The sequence below is a fragment of the Ostrea edulis genome, chromosome 9 (assembly GCF_947568905.1).
Source record: "Ostrea edulis chromosome 9, xbOstEdul1.1, whole genome shotgun sequence".
Classification (NCBI taxonomy): Eukaryota; Metazoa; Mollusca; class Bivalvia; order Ostreida; family Ostreidae; genus Ostrea; species Ostrea edulis.
In genome coordinates, this window is record NC_079172.1 from 53,028,529 (window position 1) to 53,056,372 (window position 27,844).

Sequence of the window (27,844 nt, forward strand, 5' to 3'; positions counted from 1 at the left end):
TGTCCATAACTTTGTTATACATGTATATCTTTTGTATCTCTAATGTTTAATCTCTAATGCTCCGAGGCTTTGTATAATGTTCTTATATATAATATAGGTCTGTACTTTAGTCAGAATGTTTGAGTATGAGCTTCGAGGCAACAAAATATATTGGTGAAAAGGATCCGACAATGAAATATGTAATGAAAAATTTAAATTATCTCGATTTCATAACAATTCACTCTTTTAGCATAAACCTCTCACGTGAGCATAGCTTTATGCTGATGTGAAGCGTTGCTGAGCTGAGAGAGAGAGAGTGTGTTATCCGAATTTATTTTCCCGATCGAAACCGGTTCAAAAGTTAGTATGCTATTGTTTACTTCCAATCACGAGATATGAGTACAAAAGGTAAATATATCCTTCTTTTTTAGAAAGTTTATTAAAGAAATGCATTGTCACTCTCACCATTTCTTTGCATTATGAATTAAGGGGGACTACATGTATGATTTTATATTCCTACAGACAAAATATTACCGATTCCTCAACTTCCTGTGGATAAAACATGACCTATCGAAAAAAAAAATATATGCCTTTGTACGATACACATTACAAAATTATTTTGTAATATGTTTTACGGCGTGACCGTGTTTGAGGGCGAAGCAAACAAATTTTGGCATTAGTATCTATATCCAAAACAGAACGAAAACAACCCGAAGTTAGCACGAGGACGGAGCTGTATCAAAGCATCCTAATTTTGGATATTTGATCCGCCTATATATTGAACGCGGGAAATATAACGCAATTGATGTAAACAGTACATTGTGACGTCATATTCAGCGTCGTTATTTAGCAAATTTACAAACATAGCGTTTGAACCACAACAACATACATGACGTTAATGGTGGAGTGATTACATATGATTAAGAAAATAAGATTTACATGCTTTTACGAATTTTATGTAACATCTCAGAACGACGTGAACTAGGGTAGACGAGATTCAAAATGGAGAAATACATGTCCACGCGATAGTATTCGAATCGACGCCATTAGTACCAAAATTTTCAAGTTCCATAGGTATGGTTTAATTTTTCATTGTTTTCCTATATTTTCCTTTTAAACATGTATATATGTGTTACCTATAGGGAGAGCTCCGCTCTCACGGCCCTTCGGGCCGTGAGAGGGCTTCGCCCTCTAATAATAAGACTGGTCTTATGATAAATCTCAAATATCATGTACTTATAAGGAATATATTCATACTAATACAAAATAATATACTCTATTTAGTGAATCAGGTTATATATATTCAATTGACTGATTGACGATTACCAAACATGAGGCGTACACTATAGAATAATATGTTTTACGGCGTGACCGTGTTTGAGGGCGAAGCAAACAAATTTTGGCATTGGTATCTATATCCAAAACAGAACAAAAACAACCTGAAGTTAGTACGAGGACGGATCTGTATCAAAGCATCCTAATTTTGGATATTTGATCCTCTTACATATTGAACGCGGGAAATATAACGCAATTGATGTAAACAGTACATTGTGACGTCATATTCAGCGTCGTTATTTAGGAAATTTACAAACATAGCGTTTGAACCACAACAACAAACATGGCGTTAATCGTGGAGTGATTATACATGATTAAGAAAATAAGATTTACATGCTTTTACGAATTTTATGTAACATCTCAGAACGACGTGAACTAGGGTAGACGAGATTCAAAATGGAGAAATACATGTCCATGCGATAATATTCGAATCGACGCCATTAGTACCAAACTTTTCAAGTTCCATAGGTATGGTTTAATTTTTCATTATTTCCCTATATTTTCCTCTTAAACATGTATATACGTGTTACCTATAGGGAGAGCTCCGCTCTCACGGCCCTTCGGGCCGTGAGAGGGCTTCGCCCTCTATTATATATATAAAAAAAAATTGTACATGGGTCATGGAATAAAAATAAAATCATTGTCATTGTCTTGGGATATAATAAGATTGCAATATATACATCAATTTCATTTGTATATTTTGACTGATTAAAATAGATGAGCCCATAAATTATGGCATAATATGTTATAAAATATTATACATGTAATGGTTTAAGATACAATACTCAAAGAATATTCTATGTAGTTCTTACAACTATGCATGTCAGTGTAGAAGACTGCAGCACAAAAGGTAAATGATATTCAGAATCGGATTTTATGAATACACTTTCACTGAATTTATGAAACAAAGTTATAAAATATCACAATTCAGTATATTTTATATTCATGTATATTTTCATATGTGCTCTCTCTCTCTCTCTCTCTCTTATTGAAGCTTATTTTTTTTTCCTAGGAGAAAAATAGATCTCAGATTTCCATTAAAGAATGCATTTTTAGGACCCAGTTTTTTCTTTTTTTTTCTGAATACTTTGTAAATTTTATGTTCATAGTTGCAAACTTTTTTCATTTTCACACATTTCTTTTTATTTGTTCACATATATATCATATATATGCAAACACCTGGCCTAAACAAGTGGTACTGTGAGCAATGCTCACTAAGAATACTTACCCCAATCTCTCAAAGAAGGGTGTTGTTAATAGGTATGACTTTCCTGCTTTCCTGAGTGTAAAAAAGAAAGGGCATGACAAATCCTTGGGTAGTCTCTTCTCTAGGGAGAAATGGATAAGAGATGAATTACATGTGCATTTTATTATGATCTTGGCTTTGAAGGGGGACCTTTGTTGAAGGATATGTACAATGTAACACACCCCATTGGATGGCAGGCGAACAGATTGATAAAATATAGGACACATGTACACAACTTACAAATATGTCCAGTGCTCTTGACCTTTGACCTTTTGACCCCAAATTTGATAGGCAACATCTTTGTCCCATGGGTAGTCCATATGATTGTATTATAATTGGTGACTATAGGTGGAAAGGGTAACACTTTAGAGCCCGGAAACCATATTACTACTTCAATGTCCAGTGCACTTGACCTTTTGACCCCAAATTCGATAGGGAACATCTTCGTCCCATGGGTAGTCCATATGTATGACATACTGACTGAAGGTGGAAAGGATAACGCTTTAGAGCCCGGAAACCATTACGTCTACAGATGGACAGAGGACGGACAACCCAATTCCAGTATCTTAAACACGCATTTGGCATAAATTCCTCTGTAGATATCAGACGAACCCGATTAGTAAATATAAATCTCACACATTTAAGTGTTACAATATTGTCTGAGGCATATCTAGTTAAATATCATTATTTCATTTTAATAACATTAGCAAAAGATGTTTAATTATTTCTGGGGGACTGGTCAATTTTTCTGTGGACTGGTTGAAATTATACCTTATCAGTCTGGCTGGACTGGTGACAGAAAAAGTTAGTTTCAAGCCCTGATATAAACAATAAGTTTTTACCTTCAAAGTACCATATCAACAATCCACAATCTTCATCAATTTAGTACACAATATCACACACAATCAGCAGGATGTTCTTTTACAGGCAGTACAGTGTATACTGGACTGATTATATGACTGCACATTGGTAAGGTGATGGAGTCCATTTCCTGAAATTGAATGCCATTATTTTAATGTGAAATTCCTAGCTGCTGTGACAATTTTGAGCTGAAATAAGACATAGAAGGTAAATGACTAATGGAGGATGTAGATCAAAGGGCAGCCAGATCTTAATTATCAACGAAATAATGATTTTCTTCAGGAAGGAAGGAATGCTCTTGTCTGACAAAGTAATTTCATCATCAGAAGGTGGACATTTCACCAGAGTCATGTAATCAATAGTAGAACTAGGAGAGAGCATCAGAGTTATGTAATCAATTGTAGAACTAGGAGAGAGCATCAGAGTTATGTAATCAATTGTAGAACTAGGAGAGAGCATCAGAGTTATGTAATCAATTGTAGAACTAGGAGAGAGCATCAGAGTTATGTAATCAATTGTAGAACTAGGAGAGAGCATCAGAGTCATGTAATCAATTGTAGAACTAGGAGAGAGCATCAGAGTTATGTAATCAATAGTAGAACTAGGAGAGAGCATCAGAGTCATGTAATCAATTGTAGAACTAGGAGAGAGCATCAGAGTTATGTAATCAATTGTAGAACTAGGAGAGAGCATCAGAGTTATGTAATCAATTGTAGAACTAGGAGAGAGCATGAGTTATGTAATCAATTGTAGAACTAGGAGAGAGCATCAGAGTTATGTAATCAATTGTAGAACTAGGAGAGATCACCAGAGTCATGTAATCAATTGTAGAACTAGGAGAGATCATCAGAGTGTAGAACTAGGAGAGAGCATCAGAGTTATGTAATCAATTGTAGAACTAGGAGAGAGCATCCGAGTTATGTAATCAATTGTAGAACTAGGAGAGAGCATCAGAGTGTAGAACTAGGAGAGAGCATCAGAGTTATGTAATCAATTGTAGAACTAGGAGAGAGCATCAGAGTTATGTAATCAATTGTAGAACTAGGAGAGATCACCAGAGTCATGTAATCAATTGTAGAACTAGGAGAGAGCATCAGAGTTATGTAATCAATAGTAGAACTAGGAGAGAGCATCAGAGTTATGTAATCAATTGTAGAACTAGGAGAGAGCATCAGAGTTATGTAATCAATAGTAGAACTAGGAGAGAGCATCAGAGTTATGTAATCAATTGTAGAACTAGGAGAGAGCATCAGAGTTATGTAATCAATTGTAGAACTAGGAGAGAGCATCAGAGTTATGTAATCAATTGTAGAACTAGGAGAGAGCACCAGAGTTATGTAATCAATAGTAGAACTAGGAGAGATCATCAGAGTGTAGAACTAGGAGAGAGCATCAGAGTTATGTAATCAATTGTAGAACTAGGAGAGAGCATCAGAGTCATGTAATCAATTGTAGAACTAGGAGAGAGCATCAGAGTTATGTAATCAATTGTAGAACTAGGAGAGAGCATCAGAGTTATGTAATCAATTGTAGAACTAGGAGAGATCACCAGAGTCATGTAATCAATAGTAGAACTAGGAGAGAGCATCAGTTATGTAATCAATAGTAGAACTAGGAGAGAGCATCAGAGTTATGTAATCAATAGTAGAACTAGGAGAGAGCATCAGAGTGTAGAACTAGGAGAGAGCATCAGAGTTATGTAATCAATTGTAGAACTAGGAGAGAGCATCAGAGTTATGTAATCAATAGTAGAACTAGGAGAGAGCATCAGTTATGTAATCAATAGTAGAACTAGGAGAGAGCATCAGAGTTATGTAATCAATAGTAGAACTAGGAGAGAGCATCAGAGTTATGTAATCAATTGTAGAACTAGGAGAGAGCATCAGAGTTATGTAATCAATAGTAGAACTAGGAGAGAGCATCAGAGTTATGTAATCAATTGTAGAACTAGGAGAGAGCATCAGAGTTATGTAATCAATTGTAGAACTAGGAGAGAGCATCAGAGTTATGTAATCAATTGTAGAACTAGGAGAGAGCATCAGAGTTATGTAATCAATTGTAGAACTAGGAGAGAGCATCAGAGTCATGTAATCAATAGTAGAACTAGGAGAGATCACCAGAGTCATGTAATCAATAGTAGAACTAGGAGAGAGCATCAGAGTGTAGAACTAGGAGAGATCATCAGAGTTATGTAATCAATTGTAGAACTAGGAGAGAGCATCAGTTATGTAATCAATAGTAGAACTAGGAGAGAGCATCAGAGTTATGTAATCAATAGTAGAACTAGGAGAGAGCATCAGAGTTATGTAATCAATTGTAGAACTAGGAGAGAGCATCAGAGTTATGTAATCAATTGTAGAACTAGGAGAGAGCATCAGAGTTATGTAATCAATTGTAGAACTAGGAGAGATCACCAGAGTCATGTAATCAATAGTAGAACTAGGAGAGAGCATCAGAGTTATGTAATCAATTGTAGAACTAGGAGAGAGCATCAGAGTTATGTAATCAATTGTAGAACTAGGAGAGAGCATCAGTTATGTAATCAATTGTAGAACTAGGAGAGAGCATCAGAGTGTAGAACTAGGAGAGAGCATCAGAGTTATGTAATCAATTGTAGAACTAGGAGAGAGCATCAGTTATGTAATCAATTGTAGAACTAGGAGAGATCACCAGAGTCATGTAATCAATTGTAGAACTAGGAGAGAGCATCAGAGTTATGTAATCAATTGTAGAACTAGGAGAGAGCATCAGAGTTATGTAATCAATAGTAGAACTAGGAGAGAGCATCAGAGTTATGTAATCAATTGTAGAACTAGGAGAGAGCATCAGAGTGTAGAACTAGGAGAGAGCATCAGAGTTATGTAATCAATTGTAGAACTAGGAGAGAGCATCAGAGTTATGTAATCAATTGTAGAACTAGGAGAGAGCATCAGAGTTATGTAATCAACAGTAGAACTAGGAGAGAGCATCAGAGTTATGTAATCAATTGTAGAACTAGGAGAGAGCATCAGAGTCATGTAATCAATTGTAGAACTAGGAGAGAGCATCAGAGTTATGTAATCAATTGTAGAACTAGGAGAGAGCATCAGAGTCATGTAATCAATTGTAGAACTAGGAGAGAGCATCAGAGTTATGTAATCAATTGTAGAACTAGGAGAGAGCATCAGAGTGTAGAACTAGGAGAGAGCATCAGAGTTATGTAATCAATTGTAGAACTAGGAGAGAGCATCAGAGTTATGTAATCAATAGTAGAACTAGGAGAGAGCATCAGAATTATGTAATCAATTGTAGAACTAGGAGAGAGCATCAGAGTCATGTAATCAATTGTAGAACTAGGAGAGAGCATCAGAGTTATGTAATCAATTGTAGAACTAGGAGAGAGCATCAGAGTTATGTAATCAATAGTAGAACTAGGAGAGAGCATCAGAGTTATGTAATCAATTGTAGAACTAGGAGAGAGCATCAGAGTTATGTAATCAATAGTATAACTAGGAGAGATCACCAGAGTCATGTAATCAATTGTAGAACTAGGAGAGAGCATCAGAGTTATGCAATCAATTGTAGAACTAGGAGAGAGCATCAGAGTCATGTAATCAATAGTAGAACTAGGAGAGAGCATCAGAGTTATGTAATCAATTGTAGAACTAGGAGAGATCACCAGAGTCATGTAATCAATTGTAGAACTAGGAGAGAGCATCAGAGTCATGTAATCAATAGTAGAACTAGGAGAGAGCATCAGAGTTATGTAATCAATTGTAGAACTAGGAGAGATCACCAGAGTACTGTTATCAATAGTAGAAGATCACCAGAGTTATGTAATCAATTGTAGAACTAGGAGAGAGCATCAGAGTTATGTAATCAATTGTAGAACTAGGAGAGAGCATCAGAGTTATGTAATCAATTGTAGAACTAGGAGAGAGCATCAGAGTTATGTAATCAATTGTAGAACTATGGGTACCAGATTAAGTGTATGTATATCATAACTTAACGTCAGAGTTTTGTATATAATTATGTTGATTGTAGAACTAGGGGTACCAGATTAAGTGTACATATATGTATATCATAACTTAACGTCAGAGTTTTGTATATGTAATTATGTTGATTGTAGAACTAGGGGTACCAGATTGAGTGTATGTATATCATAGCTTTACGTCAGAGTTTTGTATATGTAATTATGTTGATTGTAGAACTAGGGGTACCAGATTAAGTGTATGTATATCATAGCTTAACATCAGAGTTTTGTATATTATTATGTTGATTGTAGAACTAGGGGTACCAGATTAAGTGTATGTATATCATAGCTTAACGTCAGAGTTTTGTATATAATTGTGTTGATTGTAGAGCTAGGGGTACCAGATTGAGTGTATGTATATCATAGCTTAACGTCAGAGTTTTGTATATAATTGTGTTGATTGTAGAGCTAGGGGTACCAGATTGAGTGTATGTATATCATAGCTTAACGTCAGAGTTTTGTATATAATTGTGCTGATCGTAGAACTAGGAGCACCAGATTGAGTTACATGTACATGTATATCACAACTTGACGTCAGAGTTTTGTATTTAATTAGTGTTGATTGTATAGATTATGGAAGAAGACAGTTATGTATTTGATAATGTTACTTGTAGATCCAGGAACACCCGTGAATGGGTTTGCCATGTCCTGGTACTACAACAGTGACTGTCATGGAAAATCGGCATGGGAACACCAGGTGGAGGCAGCAGCGGATGCCAGACTGAACTTGGAAACTCAGATCACAGGTATCCGTACTCCTACAGTAATCTCTTGTATTTAATAAGTAAACGTCTTAACCAGAATCAAGTATAGTCTGAAAATATTTTCATTCTGTTCATAGCTTTGTTATCAATTTTAGAAATCTCCAAGTCTCACTGGACTCCAACAGAGAGCTGTCCAAGCTGCTCAAACAAAAAATGTCGACGAAAATTCTCCCTGTTGGATCGCCCCCATCACTGTAGAAGGTGGCCTACTCCTGCATCTACTAACAAAATTTTTTTAATCAAAATTGAATTTCATTAAGTTATTCATTGGGATGCAAATTTAGTTTAAAAAAAAAAAAAAAATTGATACTTTCTGATGTCATTGTTAATTCTTAGTTGAGGAATAAGATTTAAAAAGATATGATATAAGATGTGCAAACATTGATATTTATATTCAATATTTTAAAAGCATGCATGTGTATGTACTGTGCTACTTAGTACTAAATACTGTTATAATGAAAGGTTTTATTAGTGTGAATTCAATCAATCTATTTTTAACCATTTTATCTTACACAGATGTGGAAAGATATTTTGCAATCCATGTCTTCAGTTCCAAAGGAAATTAAATTTACTTGCTAACCCTGATCCAGAGGGGAAAGCTTATAAGGTACTTTAAATTTCATAGCAAAAAATTTGAAGATGTATATATTTTATACGGCGGCGTAGAAAGGCCAAGTAAAAAAAAAAATTATTCGTTCGGACGAATTAGTAATTCGTTCGGACGAATTAGCTATTTGTTCGGACAAATTAGCAATTCGTTCGGACAAATTAGCAATTTGTTCGGACGAAGTAGAAATTCGTTCGAACGAATAAGTAAATTTGTTCGGGCAAATAAGTAATTTGTTCGGACGAGTTAGCAATTTGTTCGGACGAGTTTGTAATTAGCTCTAAGGCAACGCCAATGCCGTAGTGAAACACCGTAAAGTGGTGGTTGGGAAGCACAAAACTTAAATTGGGGCATGTGCTGAAATGGGATTTAATTCCAAAATTTTCCATATAAACATCATGAAGATGGCGACAGTAAATACAGTAAACTTCATAACCCCCACCCCCCCCCCCCCCAAACCCCTGAAATAACAAGCTAAAAATTGTGGGAATCCCTACACCTTGCTCAGTCTTAAAAGTTTGAGGTAGGCCTCAAACCCCCCGCCCCTTCCCCGGGCAAAAGTATATTAAATGAAAATTTTCTGTACAACGGAGTGTAACACATTCAATAAGAAACTAAATTTTTGTATAGGACGACAATAATGCAATTATGCGCCAATCAGAGCCTATCAAAGTTTTGTCAACGCAAATCTGAATATCCAAATTTTATACCAATTTTTCTTTATAGCAATTAGGGGCCTAAAACAATTTTAGAACATAAATTTCCCAGGAGTGTAAGGAGGGGGCACAAACATACTCTTGTCCCCACTCCCTACTTTTGAAAGTGTTGTGGGGACACGAGCAGGCACGTAGCATCGTTTTTAAAAGGGGGAAGCTGGGGGCCAGCCAAAAAGGAGGGGGGGGGGGGGGATCAGCCGGACCAAAACGAATTTTAATATGTAAAAAAAAAAGAAAAAAGGGAAGATTTTTTTAAAAAGTGGGGAGAGGACCAGGCCCTTCCTGTCCCCCTCCCTCCCTGCATGTTACTACGTCCCTGATGAGTATCCGCTGCCAACCCTCCCTACAGCTTATAGATCTCTGTATATGTATGTACACATGTACCTACATGTATCTACAGAGCTCTCTATAAAGACAGCATATATCATTTTGTCCTATCGAAAAACTTTTTTGTCATTTTTAGCTTGTTATTTCACTGTATTTACCGTCGCCATCTTCATGTTTATATGGAAAATTTTGGAATTGAATCCCATTTTAGCATGTGTCCCAATTTAAGTTTTGTGCTTCCCAACCACCACTTTATGATGTTTCACTACGGCATTGGCGTTGCCTTATAGCTAATTACAAATTCGTCCGAACAAATTACTTATTTGCCCGAACAAATTTACTTATTCGTCCGAACGAATTTCTACTTCGTCCGAACAAATTGCTAATTCGTCCGAATGAATTGCTAATTTGTCCGAACAAATAGCTAATTCGTCCGAACAAATACTTATTTGTCCAAACAAATTGCTAATTCGTCCGAACAAATAGCTAACTCGTCCGAACAAATTGCTAATTCATCCGAACGAATTACTAATTCGTCCGAACGAATGATATTTTTTTTTACTTGGCCTCTCTACGCCACCGTAATTTTAGATTTTTTTTAAAATTGAAAATTTTAAGGTTCACCTAATATGATGTGAAAAAAAGCAGTTTTATCAGAAAGTCACAGGTGAAAAACTTAAACCTAATGGGCAGCCTAGCTATTAGTAACAGAATTTAAACCCAGGCCAGTGGACAGTCTGAGCTAGCCAGCAAATGAACAGAATTTAAACCCAGGCCAGTGGACAGTCTGAGCTAGCCAGCAAATGAATAGAATTTAAACCCAGGCCAATGGACAGTCTGAGCTAGCCAGCAAATGAACAGAATTTAAACCCAGGCCAATGGACAGTCTGAGCTAGCCAGCAAATGAACAGAATTTAAAAGGAAAAAACTGATACTTATAATCTATGCATTTCTGTTTCGAAAGGAAGTCAGCCATTATGATGATTATATTCAAACTTCTCTCAAAGGGAAGACTGTAATTCATAAGATCAGAATTGAAGCTCCTATCTTTTTTAATGTCTATGTATTTTGCAGGTATGTCAGACATGCTTTGAAGAAGGCCAAGTGCAGGAAGGTCAGAGGCGAAGGCTTACAGAGTATTTTCAGTTACTGCGTCAACAAGGCATGCTGGCATCTACAGTGACAGAAAATGGCAAAATCTCAAAGAGCTGGAGACAAAGGTACTCTGTGTTAATTATATTTGCTTCTTATCAACTCAATTTACAAATTGTAAATTCATAATGGCATTTATAAAGCCATTATATATGTATGGTGATTAAAGAATCTTAATTTAGTCGATATACCAGTGTATGAATGGGATAACTGGAAAAATAAGAGCATGTTTTTCTCATACAGTAAACCATGGCTGTAATATAAAACATCATGTAATTTGCTGATATAAATTGAATATTTATCTTCCAATGAATCATTCTATGTAGGGAATGAAAACCACTTCATTATAAGCAATTATTTATTATAATAAGGATGTTTGGCATAACAATATATACTTTAATTAAAAAAATAAATTTCGGTTTTGAAAATACTTGAGGGTGTGAGCTGTATAATGCTTTATTCTGAACACAGTTCACACAATTCACAATGAAATGTGTTACTGGTATGTGAACAATGGCCGGGGTGAAAACAGCTCACTGAAGAATATAACCAGAGCACGTTTAAACTGTAACAGGAAGGGAGAAAATGCTACGGACCAGACTAGGGTTCAAATCCCGGTATGGTCCATTGCATTTTCTCCCTGTTACAGAACACTAACAGGTTACTGTGCAAAATTATTTGTCCATTTTAAGATTTCATATGATATAGTTTCTAAAATGTTTGGACAGTGAAATTCCTGAACCCCTCTAGTTGCACACACAAAGTTATAGTAGTGAGAGTGCACAAAGTCTAATGTCGCCTACTTCAACATTGAGATCAGTTTCAGTACTTCAACATTGAGATTAGCTCCAGTACTTCAACATTGAGATCAGCTCCAGTACTTCAATATTGAGATCAGCTTCAGTACTTCAACATTGAGATCAGCTCCAGTACTTCAACATTGAGATCAGCTTCAGTACTTTAACATTGAGATCAGCTTCAGTACTTCAACATTGAGATCAGCTTCAGTACTTTAACATTGAGATCAGCTTCAGTACTTTAACATTGAGATCAGCTTCAGTACTTCAACATTGAGATCAGCTTCAGTACTTCAACATTGAGATCAGCTTCAGTACTTTAACATTGATATCAGCTTCAGTACTTTAACATTGAGATCAGCTTCAGTACTTCAACATTGAGATCAGCTTCAGTACTTCAACATTGAGATCAGCTTCAGTACTTCATATTGATGTGACACATCAAGTTACATACAAATATTATATATCATGTATTTTGATTAAAAAATGTATTGATTGTCTTTATTTTATTTTTTTTTATTTTTTTGTTGTTGTTTTTTTTTTGGTTGTTGTTTTTTTTTTTTTTAAACAAAATTAGTTTAATGTGTCTGTAAGGGGTAAGGGGGAGTATGTACTATTGTCTATATATTTATTTAAATGACATTATCTGAAAGTACTGAAAAGGTATTAAAAGGGTATCCATTAGCTGTAGTCTCTTTGATTTTCAGACAGACATTAAAATTCAGAAAAGTTTAATAGGATCATTAATGTTAATCAGTTTTCACTGATTCCCAGGAGAGATAACATACCTATATGTCCCTGTCATTTTATGTGAATATCCTCATATAGGATAGATTCATATGTGAACATCTTCATATAAGATAGATTCATATGTCCCTATCTTTATTATGTGAACATCCTCATATAGGATAGATTCATATGTCCTTGTCATTATTATATAGGATATATGTAGATTTACATATAAGTTTATTTAAACCAGAAGTCCTGGATCAGAAAAAGAGGGTGTGTTTAAGATTTAGAATACTGTAACTCGGGTGAGTGATGTGGCCCATGGGCCTCTTGTTTTGTATGCACAACAAACATTGTGTATAATACACATGTATTATATTTTATGATTGTAACATGTATAATGTTGTGAATCGAATTTTAAAAGTAATTGATTCTTTCATGATTTTGCAGGCTAGACTTGAGTGCAGAATGTGTACGTCTTGTCCAAGGTTTTAAATCGGCCATTGGAGGGTCAGAAATTAAAAAGACTCTCCATGACCTAACCACTCTGGTCACCATACCCACCTGGCAGAAGTCCTCAACATGGCTGGTAAGTTGAGAGTGAAAGAGTACAGCCCACTCTATTTAAACAACATGGCTGGTAAGTGTAGGGCAGAAGAGTACAGCCCACTCTACATAATTTAAAGCGTTTTGTAAAAGAATGGTTTTTTAAAAGTATTTTGGAATCTGAAAACATGAATCTCCTTCCAACAGTTAAAATATTTTATGTATTTGTGTGTATGCTAGTATATTACATAGTAACTGCTACTATTCTTACATCCTAGATTTGACACAGCCAAAATCTGAGCGGGGCTTGAACCTATGACCTCCCGGTCACAAAACAAACACTCTAACCCCTGAGATACTGTGACCATCAATCGCATCTCTGTGTGCATTCATTTGAAGATGTCTTTGCTTCATTTAAGTGAATTCATTTACTGAATTACTGTGTGCAGTACAATCTAAATGAAGTTATTTTTAAATAATAATTAGTAAAGAAATTTTCATCTATCTTCAATTGAAACCTATGTTGATTTGTTTTTCATACAAATGAGAAATTTTTTGTGGATAAAAAATTTTGGATGAAAATTTAGTTTTGGAGTCTTAATATAGAAACTGTAATCACCTAATCATTTACTGTTAATGAAAGTATCTACCTGTTACACCTGTGTATGCATTTCTGTTCATGACCTGATATCAAAGAGCATAAGGGGGGGGAGGGGGTGGGACTGTATTATTTTTGGTCTGCCTTTCTGTTTCTTTGTCTCCAACTTTAACTTTAGCTATGACATATGAACTTGGTACAAAATAGAACCTTAATGCTTGATGAACTAAAACATCAAGGTCAAAAGTAATCGACTGTTAAAGGTCCAGGTCATACTTTAAGGCATCTTTGCAAGCCAAGTGTCCAATTCGGTTACACTCATCTAGTAAGCAAATCGGACACTTAAATTGGCTTGCAAAGATGACTTCAAGATCAAATATCAAATTCATCACAACTGAATGTGACTACACTCAGGAGATAGTGTTTCACAAATACATCTTAATCCAGCTTCTTTTTAACAGCAAGAAAACATGGCTGACTCCTGTCAAATGTGTGCTGCTAAGTTTGGTCTGATGAAAAAGAAGCTGAACTGCAGGGTATGTGGAAGGGCCATCTGCAAGAACTGTTCCACAAAAGACCTCTTACTGTTTGTTACCAATGACAACAAAGGGGCTGAACCACAACTTGCCATTATTCGAGTGGTTGGGGTGAGTTTTATGTATATCATGGATTTTAGATGGTGCTGGAAAAGGAATTTGTTTTGTCTTGATACAGAAGTCACTAAAGTGACTTAGAGCATCTCATGTATTTATTTTCCTGTCTATTCACTACAGCTTATGTTGAGCAATTCAATGCAGAGTACAAGTTTTATAGTGATTAAATATAAGATTTTGTAATACATGTATGTACACTTTTTGTATCTATTTTACTCTGCATACACATATTTACTATTACAGTAAAACTTGTTAATAGCGAAGTGCTGGGGATGAACAATTTTGATTTAATTGTTATACACTCTGTAAACATAATTCATTATATACAACGAGTTCATGATATATTAAAAACTTTAGGGAATAAAATTCACTTCACTGTTAGCATGAATTCATTATAAGTGTACTCACTGTTAACTTTGTTTTAATGTATCTAATTTTGACACACAAAAAATCCTTGTATTGATATGTTGTGGCAATAGTTTTATTCTTACAAATAATCTGGGACATCTAGATGGTTCAGCGATGTTTATGGGTAACAGATTGCGTGAAATTTACATGTACATTGTCCGTATCCATGTACCGTATATATATTTTGATCCAAAACTCTATGTCCGACTTATATGAGTGTCTTAAGAAGATTAGTATTTTTCTGGATGGTGTAATGTATAGCCTAGTATATTTTAAACAAAAAAAACATGGATGAAATAAACAAAATAGTAACTGTTTAATTTGTTGAGAATTAAAAGTGAAATATCGATGTCATATCCTAAAATATCATTGGAACACAGATATTATGCATATAAAGAGTATTGATATGAAATTGATTGTTGGGAAAAAATATCAAATGTCGGCGCATATCTCAGCATATTATTTGAAACACAGGTAAAAACATTAAAGCATTGATTTGAAATTGTCAACTGATTCTTGAAAAAAACGTTAGACCGACTTATAAATGGGTCAATGGCAATTCCCTCCAATATAACCTAAACTTATACAACCGACTTATAGGTGAACTGACTTATAGGCGAACCGACTTATAGGCGAGTATATACGGTAGTACACATAGAGCATTCATAATATCTATTTTTAAGAAATAAATTTTGTTTTTGAAAATACATGAGGACATGAACAGTGAGGCTTTCTGTCAGCATATTCCATGAGGCATGCTACCGCTTCATGAAAAGTACGCTGGTGTGAAGCATGCTACCGCTTCATGAAAAGCATGCTACCGCTTCATGAAAAGCACGCTACCGCTTCATGTAAAGCACGCTACCGCTTCATGTAAAGCACGCTACCGCTTCATGAAAAGCATGCTACCGCTTCATGTAAAGCATGCTACCGCTTCATGAAAAGCATGCTACCGCTTCATGAAAAGCATGCTACCACTTCATGAAAAGCATGCTACCGCTTCGTGTAAAGCATGCTACCGCTTCATGAAAAGCATGCTACCGCTTCATGAAAAGTACGCTGGTGTGAAGCATTGTAGTTCGTTCAAATTTTCATTGTTGTTGTACCAGACTACAAAAGCAAGTAATCAATGAAGTACAATTTTTACCCGTACAGGACGGACAGTGTTACTTTCCCACAAAATTAATTGCAACTGAAACTATAATTTTTGACAAATCCTCAAAATTTGGTTACCTCAAAAACTTATGAAACCACAGTATCTGGAAGTTTCCACTCAGTTTATAGTGCTTTTTTTTTTTTTTTTTTTTCATGTTCCAGGGGTTTTTTTTGTGTTCTAGTTTGTTTGGATTTTTTGTGCTCTAGTTTGTTTGTTGTTTTTGTATTCTAGTGCCCTGAAAAGGAACCAGACATAGCTCTGTATTTGAGGGTTTGCAATCTTTGCCAAGAGAAAATTTCAGAAAGGCAAATTTCTGACAATGCTACAGATGACGAGGCCCAAGAAGGGGTGGACAACTTCATCAGGCTGGAAAATGTTCACAACAGTAGTGTGAAGCTAGAGCAGAAGGCAGACCGGCAGCTGGCACAGGTACAAGATCATTATCATCACTTTAATCATCCTCATCATTATCGTCATCATCATTCCATATCATTAGGATGTTACTTTCTCTTCTATTAAGCTAAGTTTGCAAAATAATGATATAGCAATTTTGCATCTATGATTCTTGAGAAGAGGCACAAGTCCACAATATACTAATCAATTTGCTTGTGCATGTTCTCAAACATTCATCATGTTTACAATTAATTTTACGTGTTGTATATCAGGCTTTGGTAAGTTCTGTTCTAATTTTACATGTTGTATATCAGGCTTTGGTAAGTTCTGTTCTAATTTTACGTGTTCTATATATCAGGCTTTGGTAAGTTCTGTTCTAATTTTTGTCATGATCAGTTGACGTACTGTCCTGTTGACTCTCTCATTCAGTTCAAGGTCATTCTGTAAGAAGAAATGAGATACTTGTATAGCAACATATATGTGTTCAGCATGTTGCTTACAATGTCATAGCAACATATATGTGTTCAGCATGTTGCTTACAATGTTATAGCAACATATATGTGTTCAGCATGTTGTTTACAATGTTATAGCAACATATATGTGTTCAGCATGTTGCTTACAATGTTATAGCTACATATATGTGTTCAGCATGTTGCTTACAATGTTATAGCTACATATATGTGTTCAGCATGTTGCTTACAATGTTATAGCTACATATATGTGTTCAACATGTTGCTTACAATGTTATAGCTACATATATGTGTTCAGCATGTTGCTTACAATGTTATAGCTACATATATGTGTTCAACATGTTGCTTACAATGTCATAGCAACATAATAATATGTGTTCAGCATGTTGCTTACAATGTTATAGCAACATATATTGTTCAACATGTTGCTTACAATGTTATAGCTACATATATGTGTTCAGCATGTTGCTTACAATGTTATAGCTACATATGTGTGTTCAGCATGTTGCTTACAATGTCATAGCAACATATATGTGTTCAGCATGTTGCTTACAATGTTATAGCTACATATATGTGTTCAGCATGTTGCTTACAATGTCATAGCAACATATATGTGTTCAGCATGTTGCTTACAATGTCATAGCAACATATATGTGTTCAGCATGTTGCTTACAATGTCATAGCTACATATATGTGTTCAGCATGTTGCTTACAATGTTATAGCTACATATATGTGTTCAGCATGTTGCTTACAATGTTATAGCTACATATATGTGTTCAGCATGTTGCTTACAATGTCATAGCAACATATATGTGTTCAGCATGTTGCTTACAATGTCATAGCTACATATATGTGTTCAGCATGTTGCTTACAATGTTATAGCTACATATATGTGTTCAGCATGTTGCTTACAATGTCATAGCAACATATATGTGTTCAGCATGTTGCTTACAATGTCATAGCAACATATATGTGTTCAGCATGTTGCTTACAATGATAGCAACATATATGTGTTCAGCATGTTGCTTACAATGTCATAGCAACATATATGTGTTCAGCATGTTGCTTACAATGTTATAGCAACATATATGTGTTCAGCATGTTGTTTACAATGTTATAGCTACATATATGTGTTCAGCATGTTGCTTACAATGTTATAGCTACATATATGTGTTCAGCATGTTGCTTACAATGTTATAGCTACATATATGTGTTCAACATGTTGCTTACAATGTCATAGCAACATAATAATATGTGTTCAGCATGTTGCTTACAATGTTATAGCAACATATCTTGTTCAGCATGTTGCTTACAATGTTATAGCTACATATATGTGTTCAGCATGTTGCTTACAATGTTATAGCTACATATATGTGTTCAACATGTTGCTTACAATGTCATAGCAACATAATAATATGTGTTCAGCATGTTGCTTACAATGTTATAGCAACATATATTGTTCATCATGTTGCTTACAATGTTATAGCTACATATATGTGTTCAGCATGTTGCTTACAATGTCATAACAACATATATGTGTTCAGCATGTTGCTTACAATGTCATAGCAACATATATGTGTTCAGCATGTTGCTTACAATGTTATAGCTACATATATGTGTTCAGCATGTTGCTTACAATGTTATAGCTACATATATGTGTTCAGCATGTTGCTTACAATGTCATAGCAACATATATGTGTTCAGCATGTTGCTTACAATGTCATAGCAACATATATGTGTTCAGCATGTTGCTTACAATGTCATAGCAACATATATGTGTTCAGCATGTTGCTTACAATGTCATAGCAACATATATGTGTTCAGCATGTTGCTTACAATGATAGCAGTGACCATTTTAGCTCTTCCTCATGTTCTCTGTATAGATCGGAGGTTTGTTCATGTTCTATGTATAGATCAGGGGTTTGTTCATGTTCTCTGTAGGGATCGGGGGTTTGTTCCTGTCCTATGTATAGATCGGGGGTTTGTTCATGTTCTATGTATAGATCGGGGGTTTGTTCCTGTTCTATGTATGGATCGGGGGGGTGTTCATGTTCTATAGATCAGGGGTTTGTTCATGTTCTATGTATGGATCAGGGGTTTGTTCATGTTCTCTGTAGGGATCAGGGGTTTGTTCATGTTCTCTGTATGGATCAGGGGTTTATTCATATTCTATGTAGGGATCGGGGGGTTGTGGGGGTAAAGGTGGGGTAGGGGGTGTTATGTAAGTGGATTCTTTTTGTCTTTACCGAAAACCTTTTAAAAATTTGCTCAATTTGACCTTTTTACCTGATTTCGCTTTGATGTAATCTGGGGGCATCAGTGTTTCACAAACACATCTTGTTACATTCCTCCTCCCTGTGAGTTAAATTAAGAACAATACACCAGTCCAATAAGCAAGCTTCCTGTAGTTCAGATTCTGATGTTTTACATGGGATAATGCGATTGTGCAGGTGAGCAACGTGGCCTGTGGACATCTTGTTTGATGTTGGGATGTATTTTTGTCTTCCAGTATCAGTCTGTAATCGAGTCTTTAGAAGACAATACCAGAAGAGGTTCAACTGCTGGAACAAGCAACATCAAGGTGTTGGCCAAGGCACAGGTAAATCAGGTTTTACTTCTCTCTGTTCTTTGTTTTCTCTTTGTTTTTCTTTCTTTTATTCACATATCAGCGTGTACATGTATATATGCATGATGAAACATTCGTGTTTTCAGGTAGCTTTATAAACATAGATAATTTGATTATTATTTTCATTAATTTAAAAATGTATTTAATGAATAGTTATGACATCTGCTCAGAAAGTGCCTGAAATTGCACATTCTGTTTGTATCGCTGTTCATCCTTGTGACTTTCCACCAGACATTTTGTACCCAGAAGTCAATGACAAAATGGGTCTTTGAGTTAAAAACTTGTCTCCTAATGAATGAAAAATTCTCGAAAGGGACATTAAGCAGTATAAAACCAACCATACCAGTATATATTTTTATGTGTGACTCAGTCATTTTTAAGTTCTACATGTATTACACACACAAAGTGAGGTTATATTGAAGCTTCTGTCTATAAAGACAAACACCAAGGCTTAATGATTGGAAGTCTTCCTGACAGTGATCTTATTGACCTAATAATGATCAAATTTCATGTGAACTGTAAGAATTTCCTTAAATACATGTATGTACAGACCTTTGGTTCTCAAATCTTGATGAAGTAATACTGATGAGTAAGTCTCACTCAGTGACTACTGTAACATGGGGATCCGGGTTAGAATTGGTCCTCAGTACCCCACCCCCGGGGATCCCAGTTAGAATTGGTCCTCAGTACCCCTTGCTTGTCATAGAAGGCAACTAAATGGGGCAGTCCTTCGGATGAGACTGCAAAACCCGAGGCCCCGTGTCACAGCAGGTGTGGCACAATAAAGATCTCTCCCTACTCAAAGACCATAAGCGCTGAGCATAGGCCGAAATTTTGCAGCCCTTCACCGGCAGTGGTGACATCTCCACATGAGTGAAATATTCTCGAGAGGGACATTAAACAATTTTTAATCAATCAACTGTAACGTGTAGCGGTCACCCAGCCAAATGCTTATTACGCTCGTCGTTGCTTAACTTGCGTGATCAAGAAAGAGACTCTACGACATCACTAGAAAAGCTAGCCCACTAGTGAGGCAGTACAAGTTCCCTCTTATACTGTTCGCTACACTGAGTGAGGCAGTACAAGTTCCCTCTATGCTGTATGCTACACTGCAATACCCTCTACTCCAGGTCCTTTAGAGATAGTCATTATTGTCAGGTTACTGTACTATTTTATTGGACAGGTGGACCTTGCCGATTTCTTGTCACAATACAACGTAAATATACAGAAGATGAAACAGCTGAAGCCTTCTACAAATACACAAGCTATGCTGTTCAGGAATTGTCTAAAGGTTTGTTCGTGACATTCATACAAATACACAAGCTATGCTGTTCAGGAATTACAGGGGAGCTGGCTTAATGTTTAGAATTAGTACATGTGTACAGTACCTGGCCATAAGTGAGTCACCATTGTTGTATAAAGGTGAACTCCTGACATTCCTACAAATATTGTTTACTGAAATAGAGACTTACATAGATATTCTAGAAGTGAAGTACATTTCTTTTTTCTCAAGTCAGAATTTCAAGTCATCAATTTAAAAATGCTAATTCCTAGTCATACATTAACCAAGTTGAAAGATGACAATATTTGATGTAATAACATACATGTAGCAGTTTAGGAGCTTTAGAAGATAAACTGCTCCGAGTTTAAACCTTTATCAAATATTGGAGCACATAACCAAAATCTCTTCCTTTATTATTTTAGAGTAAGTGTGACTTTTACTTGGAAAACCAGTTTACATTCCGAAAGTTGAAACGAGAGTTGGAAAAATCTGCTCCAGAAGAAACGCTTCAGGTTATACAACGCACGGTAGACCTAAATGTTAGTGCTGTGTTTAAAGAATTATTTCTACAAATTCATATTATACAACGCACGGTAGACCTTAATGTTAGTGCTGTGTTTAAAGAATTATTTCTACAAATTCATATTATACAACGCACGGTAGACCTTAATGTTAGTGCTGTGTTTAAAGAATTATTTCTACAAATTCATATTATACAATGCACGGTAGACCTTAATGTTAGTGCTGTGTTTAAAGAATTATTTCTACAAATTCATATTATACAACTCAGTTTGGGGTCATGTTTATTTTGTAAACTGCATAATTTATTTTTTTCTTGACGAAGTTTATTACTGAGGGTAAAAAATTGGTAAATGTAAATATTTAAGGATTAAAGTTAATACTGAACCATACCATACCATATAAAATGATTTTGGGCACTTTCTAAACTGCAGGGTGATTTATAATTAAGCTTCATTTACTCATCCGATCGATTTTACATCACTTTGATATGGTTATGCATTAGCATCAATCCTCGTCATAATTTAATTCTTTTATCAAAACAAATGATGCAATCTATAAAATTGTATTTTATATTAGATACAAAAAATTAATTTCATGCAACACAGAGCAATCATTAGAGCAAAAATCTATAAATATGTGTTGTAACCTTGTCTGCAATTAAGTCAGTGATGTGGAAAAGCAACTGACCATTTTATACAATATGGCCTGCAGTGGCAGATTTAGAGGGGGTGGGGGTTGAGGGGGTGGGGGTTGGGGGGGGGGGGGGGGGGTCTCTCCCCCCTCCTTCCAGATTTGGCACCCAAAATGGCTGAGTATTTTGGCTAATACTTGACTTTTATATGTGGGCCTCCCCTTTTGGGAAATCCTGGATCTACCACTGGCCTGGATAAATGAATGCCAATCAAGCCATAATATGAATTATATGAATTTCAAACTGGAGAAAAGTATTTCTGAGGACTTCTGTGTAATTAAGATGGTGGTGTTTTAACATCTGCAGGCTATAACGAGTGCACAGTTGTATGTTCGACAGCTGACATTTGAGACCCTACATCTCTGTGATAAGTACGACGTCTGTGATTCCATTCCTAAACTTTTGAGCTCACTGGATGAGGTAAATCTAGGCCCTATTCCAAATTCAAATCAATCATTTAATATGTATATTAAGATGATATTTTATAATGAATCGGAGATACATGTATATGATATAGTTTATGTAAATTGAAATGACTTTTTAATGAATAAAGTACAAAAACTATGAAGATTGTTGATCTTCTTGTTAATAGAGTATATTTTTTTGTTTAATAGCAAACTTTTTTTTGCAGGATCTGGAAATAGATGCTAAACGATGTCTGACATTGAATGGTGAGAAATGGGAGGAACATGCCTGTCACATCACAACTATGATCAAAATGCAGATGAAGGTATCTAATATTGATTGTAATTTATTTGATGATATTCAGTATGATTTAAAACTACACATCATAATGAACAGACATTTTGATACTCAATATACCACATTATTCTCAGATAATGATGGAAGGGCTATTCACTAGCATTGACAAGTATATTTTTTCAAAGATAGATTTCTACTGAATTTCATATACTTCCCTCGTCTTAGATTAGGCTGAGGTCAAGTAATGTAGATCAAGGAAAACAAATAAAATTCTGTTTACACTTGTGCTCTCCATGGTAAACACTTTCAACGGATTTTAAGATGAACCATTTTATTAGCTCACCTGAGCCAAAGACTCAAGAGAGCTTTTCTGATTGAGGTGTGTCTGGCATCTGTTGTATAGTTATTGTTGTTCTAACTTTTCACATTTTCATCTTCTTCTCCAGAACCACTGCATGAGTCAATTTCAGTCAAAAAAGGGTGGGGTCATTTTAAGATCTTCCTCTCAAGAATCACTTGTTCAGAAAATTTAAGTGAAAGCTTCCTGACAAATTGTAGGTTCAAGTTTATTCAAATCTTGGCCCCTGGGTGTAGGGTGGGGCCACAATAGGAAATCAAATTTTTACATCCATGGGAATATACATGTATAGGAAAAATCTTTTAGAATCTTCTCAAGAACAATAGGGTCATGATTAGTCACATTGATATGCAAGCATCTTCAGGTAGTGCAGATTCAAGCTTTTTCAAATCATGACCCCTAGGAGTAAGGTGGGACCACAATAGGGGATCAAAATTTTACAAGTACATAGGGAAAGGTGCTTAAAAACCCTTTCATTCAAGAACAATACGGCTATTGATATGCAAGATCTTAATGTGGTTCAAATTCAAGTGTGTTCAATTTAGAGGTGCTAGGGGTAGGGGGGGGCCACAATAAGAGATCAAAGTTTTAGATGGGAATATACAGGAAATCAATTAAACAATTTTTTTCAAGAATAGCAGGGCCACACTAAATCATATCAAACTGCAAATGTTCCTAAGTTGTGTGGATTCAAATTTTTGTTATGCCCCTTCAACTAAAGTCGGGAGACTTTCCGAGAGGGTGTATTGTTTTTGATCTGTTGATCTGAAAATTTAACCTAGCTTCCTCAGTAACTTGAATAGGGAATGAGAGGGCTCTCAGATTTCATTCCTTGTGGCCTTTTTTTTGGTACCAAATTTTTGGACTTGTGACCTTGGAGTTTGACCTACTTTTAAGAAAACCTAAATTAGGCAATATCTCCTGAACTACTATTGTTACAATATCAGCATATCACTTTGTTTGATCAACCGTGCAAATTTTTGGGCATAACTTCTCAGATTTCAATGAAACATGTTTCACTTTTGTTCTCAATGAGCAATCATATTGAAAGAATGGCATAACATGGTCATCCAAACTCACTTTTATTGAAACCCTATGACCAATCAGTGAAAGAAATTTGCATGCTCAATCAAGCGAAGTAACATCTTATTGGAATGATAGTACATGTATTTAAGGTAGGACTTTCGTATTTTGTTTACAGATTCCTTATGGCAAGACCTTGCATTTCACACCATTATCTTTGACCATGTGATCTTCAGTCACGGTTATGTTGTGGCCCTTTGGGGTTAGGTTGGGGTCAAAATTTTTCATTGAAATTATTTGGGTTTTTTTTAAACCACAGGGCCAAGGTGACTCATGTGAGTGATGTGGCCCAAGCACTGCTTCTCATTTGTTGCTTGTTCATCACAACATTTACATTGAACAATGCATAAAGTGTAGAAAGTGTGTATCATTGATAAACAAATACCTCCTGTTGTACTGCATAACATAATACATGTACTGTAAATATTGTGTTGAATGATCGATTTGACAATGGAATTAATCTGAATCAGCATTAGTGGCACTGATCTATTGTGATTGGTAAAGCCATCGTTTATTAAATGATGTTGATGTTACATACATTTATTTTTATATTTTATAATATTTATGTCTTTTTGACAGGATCATCGTTTGATCAAATTATCTCGAAATCAGTTACTATTAGGAGCCTGTGATCATGTGATAATGATGCTAACTAAACGGACCAATGAAATTTTACAACAAGTGCAAATCCAGCTAGAAATTAAATCTACAGACAAAAGTTTTCAGGGATCAAAAACTTCTCTGATCAAAACCAGAGACTTTGTGAAGGAATTAAAATTGGTCACATGATTAGATTGATTGGTCCAGGAACACACAGCGAAACTCTATTAACTTTTGTATATCATAAGTGCAATCAAAAAGGACTTTTCATGTTTTTTTATTTTGTTTTACAGAATTACTTTTTTGTAACAGTCTTCCTATTGTACAATAAAAATATTTTTTTTTAAAAGTGAGTACGTACCTACATGAAAGCAATAGTCTGAAACATGTTTTGATTAATGTTATGATTTGCCGCCAGATGCAGGGCTTTGATTACCTGAGTTAGGTGACCTACATATGTATAACTATTGGTCTGCATCCGTCGTCGTGCGTTAACAATAATTTTATTGGAACATTTTTAACTTCTTGATAACTACCCTTCCAATTCTTTTCAAATTCGGTATGAAGGATCTTTGAGACAAGGGGACATGAATTGTAATTATCAGGACTCGTGAAGCCTTGGGGGCAGGATAAAAACTGCCAAAATTTACTAATTTTTAAACAATCTTCTTTACATCGCACATGCCGGTATTAAAGAAAAACTAAATGCATAGAGTAGGAAGGTTTCTACCAAACTGATGCTGCTTATAAATACACAACATAGTGAAACGACTACCGGTGTAACAGAGAACCGGTATACCAGAGCGGTAACAACACCGAGGACCTGTCGTCATATTTAAACACGGTTCTACTGCAATAGATTCAGACTCCATCAAGAGTTTCAAAACAGAGGAAATCCCCACCTTAGTTAAATAATTCCTTGTGCAAGAATGATAAGGAGCAATACTCGCTTATTGTATTACATTTATTGTATTATATTTATTTGTCCTTTAACATGAAAAACTAAGAAAATTATATATTGATAAATATTATGAAAACCTGTCAATGTATAAATTATTACAACTATATACAAATACAAGTGTTATGTGTAATTTTGGGATTTTTTAATATAAATCTTGTAAACTGAAATTAGAGGCCATAACATAAAGAGGTTTATCCTCAACATATCAATAAAGATGTCCTTTATATTAATATCATTATCCTCAACACATCAATAAACATGTCCTTTATATTTGAGACACATGCTCTATTTTTGTGCTTAAAATTGTTATATCTTATTGATGTCTTTTTTCACGTATGCTATTATTGTAATATGTGTTACATGTACATTATTTGCAACCTATAAGCAATACTGCTTTTGGAAATAAACCAACAATAAAAGGGCCTTTAGACGAGTTGAGTGGTCATGAGTAAATAGTGCAATATACCAGAAGGATTCGCTAACAACTACTCGAAGCTTCTGGAGTTAGGTGGAGTCTAAACAACAGGACAATGTCGGTGTATCACCACATGAGAGAAAAGGCCAGCTTCTCAGTGATCGTAAGTCCAAAGCTGGGGTATCAGTCGATCAGTTTAGCTTGCTATTCACACATGAAACATCAACTACTACGCCACACGCTATCCAATCATGTGACCGTGTGATTGAAGACGCCTCTGTTACTGAGGATGGTATCCTAAAACTTCTAAGGAATATTCAAATTACACAGGTCCCTAAACAGATGCTATCCCGAACCGGGTACTGAACTCGCCCCAAGCATCACATTGCTTTCCAGAAATCACTGGATTTAGGGATCATACCGAGCTAGAAGCTGGTGTAATGCAAATATAGCACCGGTCTTTATAAAAGGGGACCAACACTTACTAGAAATTACCATCTAGTTTTATAAACAGCCGATTTAAGTAAAGTGCTTGAGCATATTGTGTGCCACCGTGTGATGAAGCACTTTGAATGCCTTAAGATCCAGAATTCTTTAAATCACGGTTTTCGCTCGGGCTATTCTTGCGAGACCCCGTTAGCAGTCACAGTGGAGGACGTAACGTTGAGCTTCGATAGCGGATTACAAACGAACACTTTTCGAAAGCGTTTGACACTGTGCAACATGATAAGCTTCTTCATAAACTGCGAGAATACAGGGCCAGTTACATCAGTGGATCATAAACTGCGAGAATACAGGGCCAGTTACATCAGTGGATCATATCGTTTCTACGTAACCGTTTGATGAAGCTAGTGTGTGAAGGAGAGTGCTGGAGAGAAGTCACAGTGGACTCCAGAGTCCTGCAGGGTACTGTTCTAGGACCCCTCCTCTTCCTTTGTCATATAAATGACTTGCCTGATACCGTGGTGTCTCCAGTGAATTTATTTATTACATAACGAGATAACATCATATGAAGATCATGTTATCTTTCAAATCTAGAACGTTTACAATCCCACACGATCACTAAGATCCGAATCTCTGCATCTTCTCCAGGTACCTCGGACACGTACGAAAACATATGGGGATCGACGTTTGGACAAGGCTGCATTGAGTCTCTGGAACTCTCTGCCTTTTAAGCTCAGACAATGTACTTCACTGTCTAGTTTTAAAGTGGACCTCAAAACGCATCTTTTTAGATTAGCTTTTAATTTGTGATTATTTTTATATACTTAGTCCTCTTACATACAGCTCTTACGGTGCTGTTAAAAAAAACCCTGTAGTTTGTTTTTATACCCGTGTCCTTTCTATGTATTTAATTATTCCTAAGGGTTGCATATGAATTCTATCTTTCCATTAGTAATAATAAATGAATTACGGAACACTAAATTATCTTCGTTATCAATGGGTGTTAGCGGGGGGTAAAAGCTTAGGCCTACATGTATTGCGATCCACATTTCATGATGAATGCATATAAGGAATACATGTAGTTAAACTGTTTAATTAAATGCAAACGATGAAATGGTCAGTCTATGGGCTGGGAGAAAACTGCGTTATGAAAGTCATTTTTTAACATGAAATTACTGAGAAAAAAGATATACCGACAGGTATGGATAAAATGAAGGAAATAGTCCCTACCCCTATCATTTTCTCTTGTGCGACGTGGAAAGGAATTTACATTCCAAAGTGACTGTATTACGATGTATAATTATCTTTTATGATAATACTGCTTTCAAATAATACAGATAATTTATTTCAGATTGATAATACATGTATATGGGGGCGATTGGACCTAGAAGTTCACAGTAATGGCCTTCA

The 27,844-nt window shown here is 35.6% G+C and overlaps 1 protein-coding gene across 3 annotated transcripts; it reads left to right on the forward strand.

Annotated features, from left to right (window-relative positions):
- Positions 1-322: 322 nt before the first annotated feature.
- On the forward strand, positions 323-26,008 carry LOC125658676 (uncharacterized). Of its 3 annotated transcripts, none has more exons than XM_048890013.2 (14): positions 323-387; positions 8,048-8,179; positions 8,293-8,398; positions 8,714-8,804; positions 10,922-11,067; positions 12,976-13,114; positions 14,131-14,316; positions 16,118-16,315; positions 19,260-19,349; positions 20,560-20,667; positions 21,081-21,197; positions 22,178-22,291; positions 22,503-22,601; positions 24,594-26,008. In XM_048890013.2, the coding sequence occupies exons 1-14, from the start codon at positions 375-377 to the stop codon at positions 24,801-24,803; spliced, it is 1,749 nt and encodes a 582-aa protein (XP_048745970.2). In that variant the 5' UTR covers positions 323-374; the 3' UTR covers positions 24,804-26,008. The 3 variants fall into 3 exon arrangements, with proteins under 3 accessions (XP_048745970.2, XP_056005539.1, XP_048745969.2); XM_056149564.1 differs by lacking the exon at positions 323-387 and adding an exon at positions 883-1,053; XM_048890012.2 differs by lacking the exon at positions 323-387 and having other exon boundaries at positions 8,020-8,179.
- The last annotated feature ends 1,836 nt before the right edge of the window (positions 26,009-27,844 follow it).

Excerpts from the sequence above, each read along its gene's own strand:
- LOC125658676 (XM_048890012.2), top strand. The coding sequence starts at position 8,023 with ATGTATTTGATAATGTTACTTGTAGATCCAGGAACACCCGTGAATGGG. Across the intron at positions 14,317-16,117 it reads CCATTATTCGAGTGGTTGGG|TGCCCTGAAAAGGAACCAGA; the intron begins GTGAGTTTTATG and ends TTTGTATTCTAG. Across the intron at positions 22,602-24,593 it reads TGATCAAAATGCAGATGAAG|GATCATCGTTTGATCAAATT; the intron begins GTATCTAATATT and ends TCTTTTTGACAG.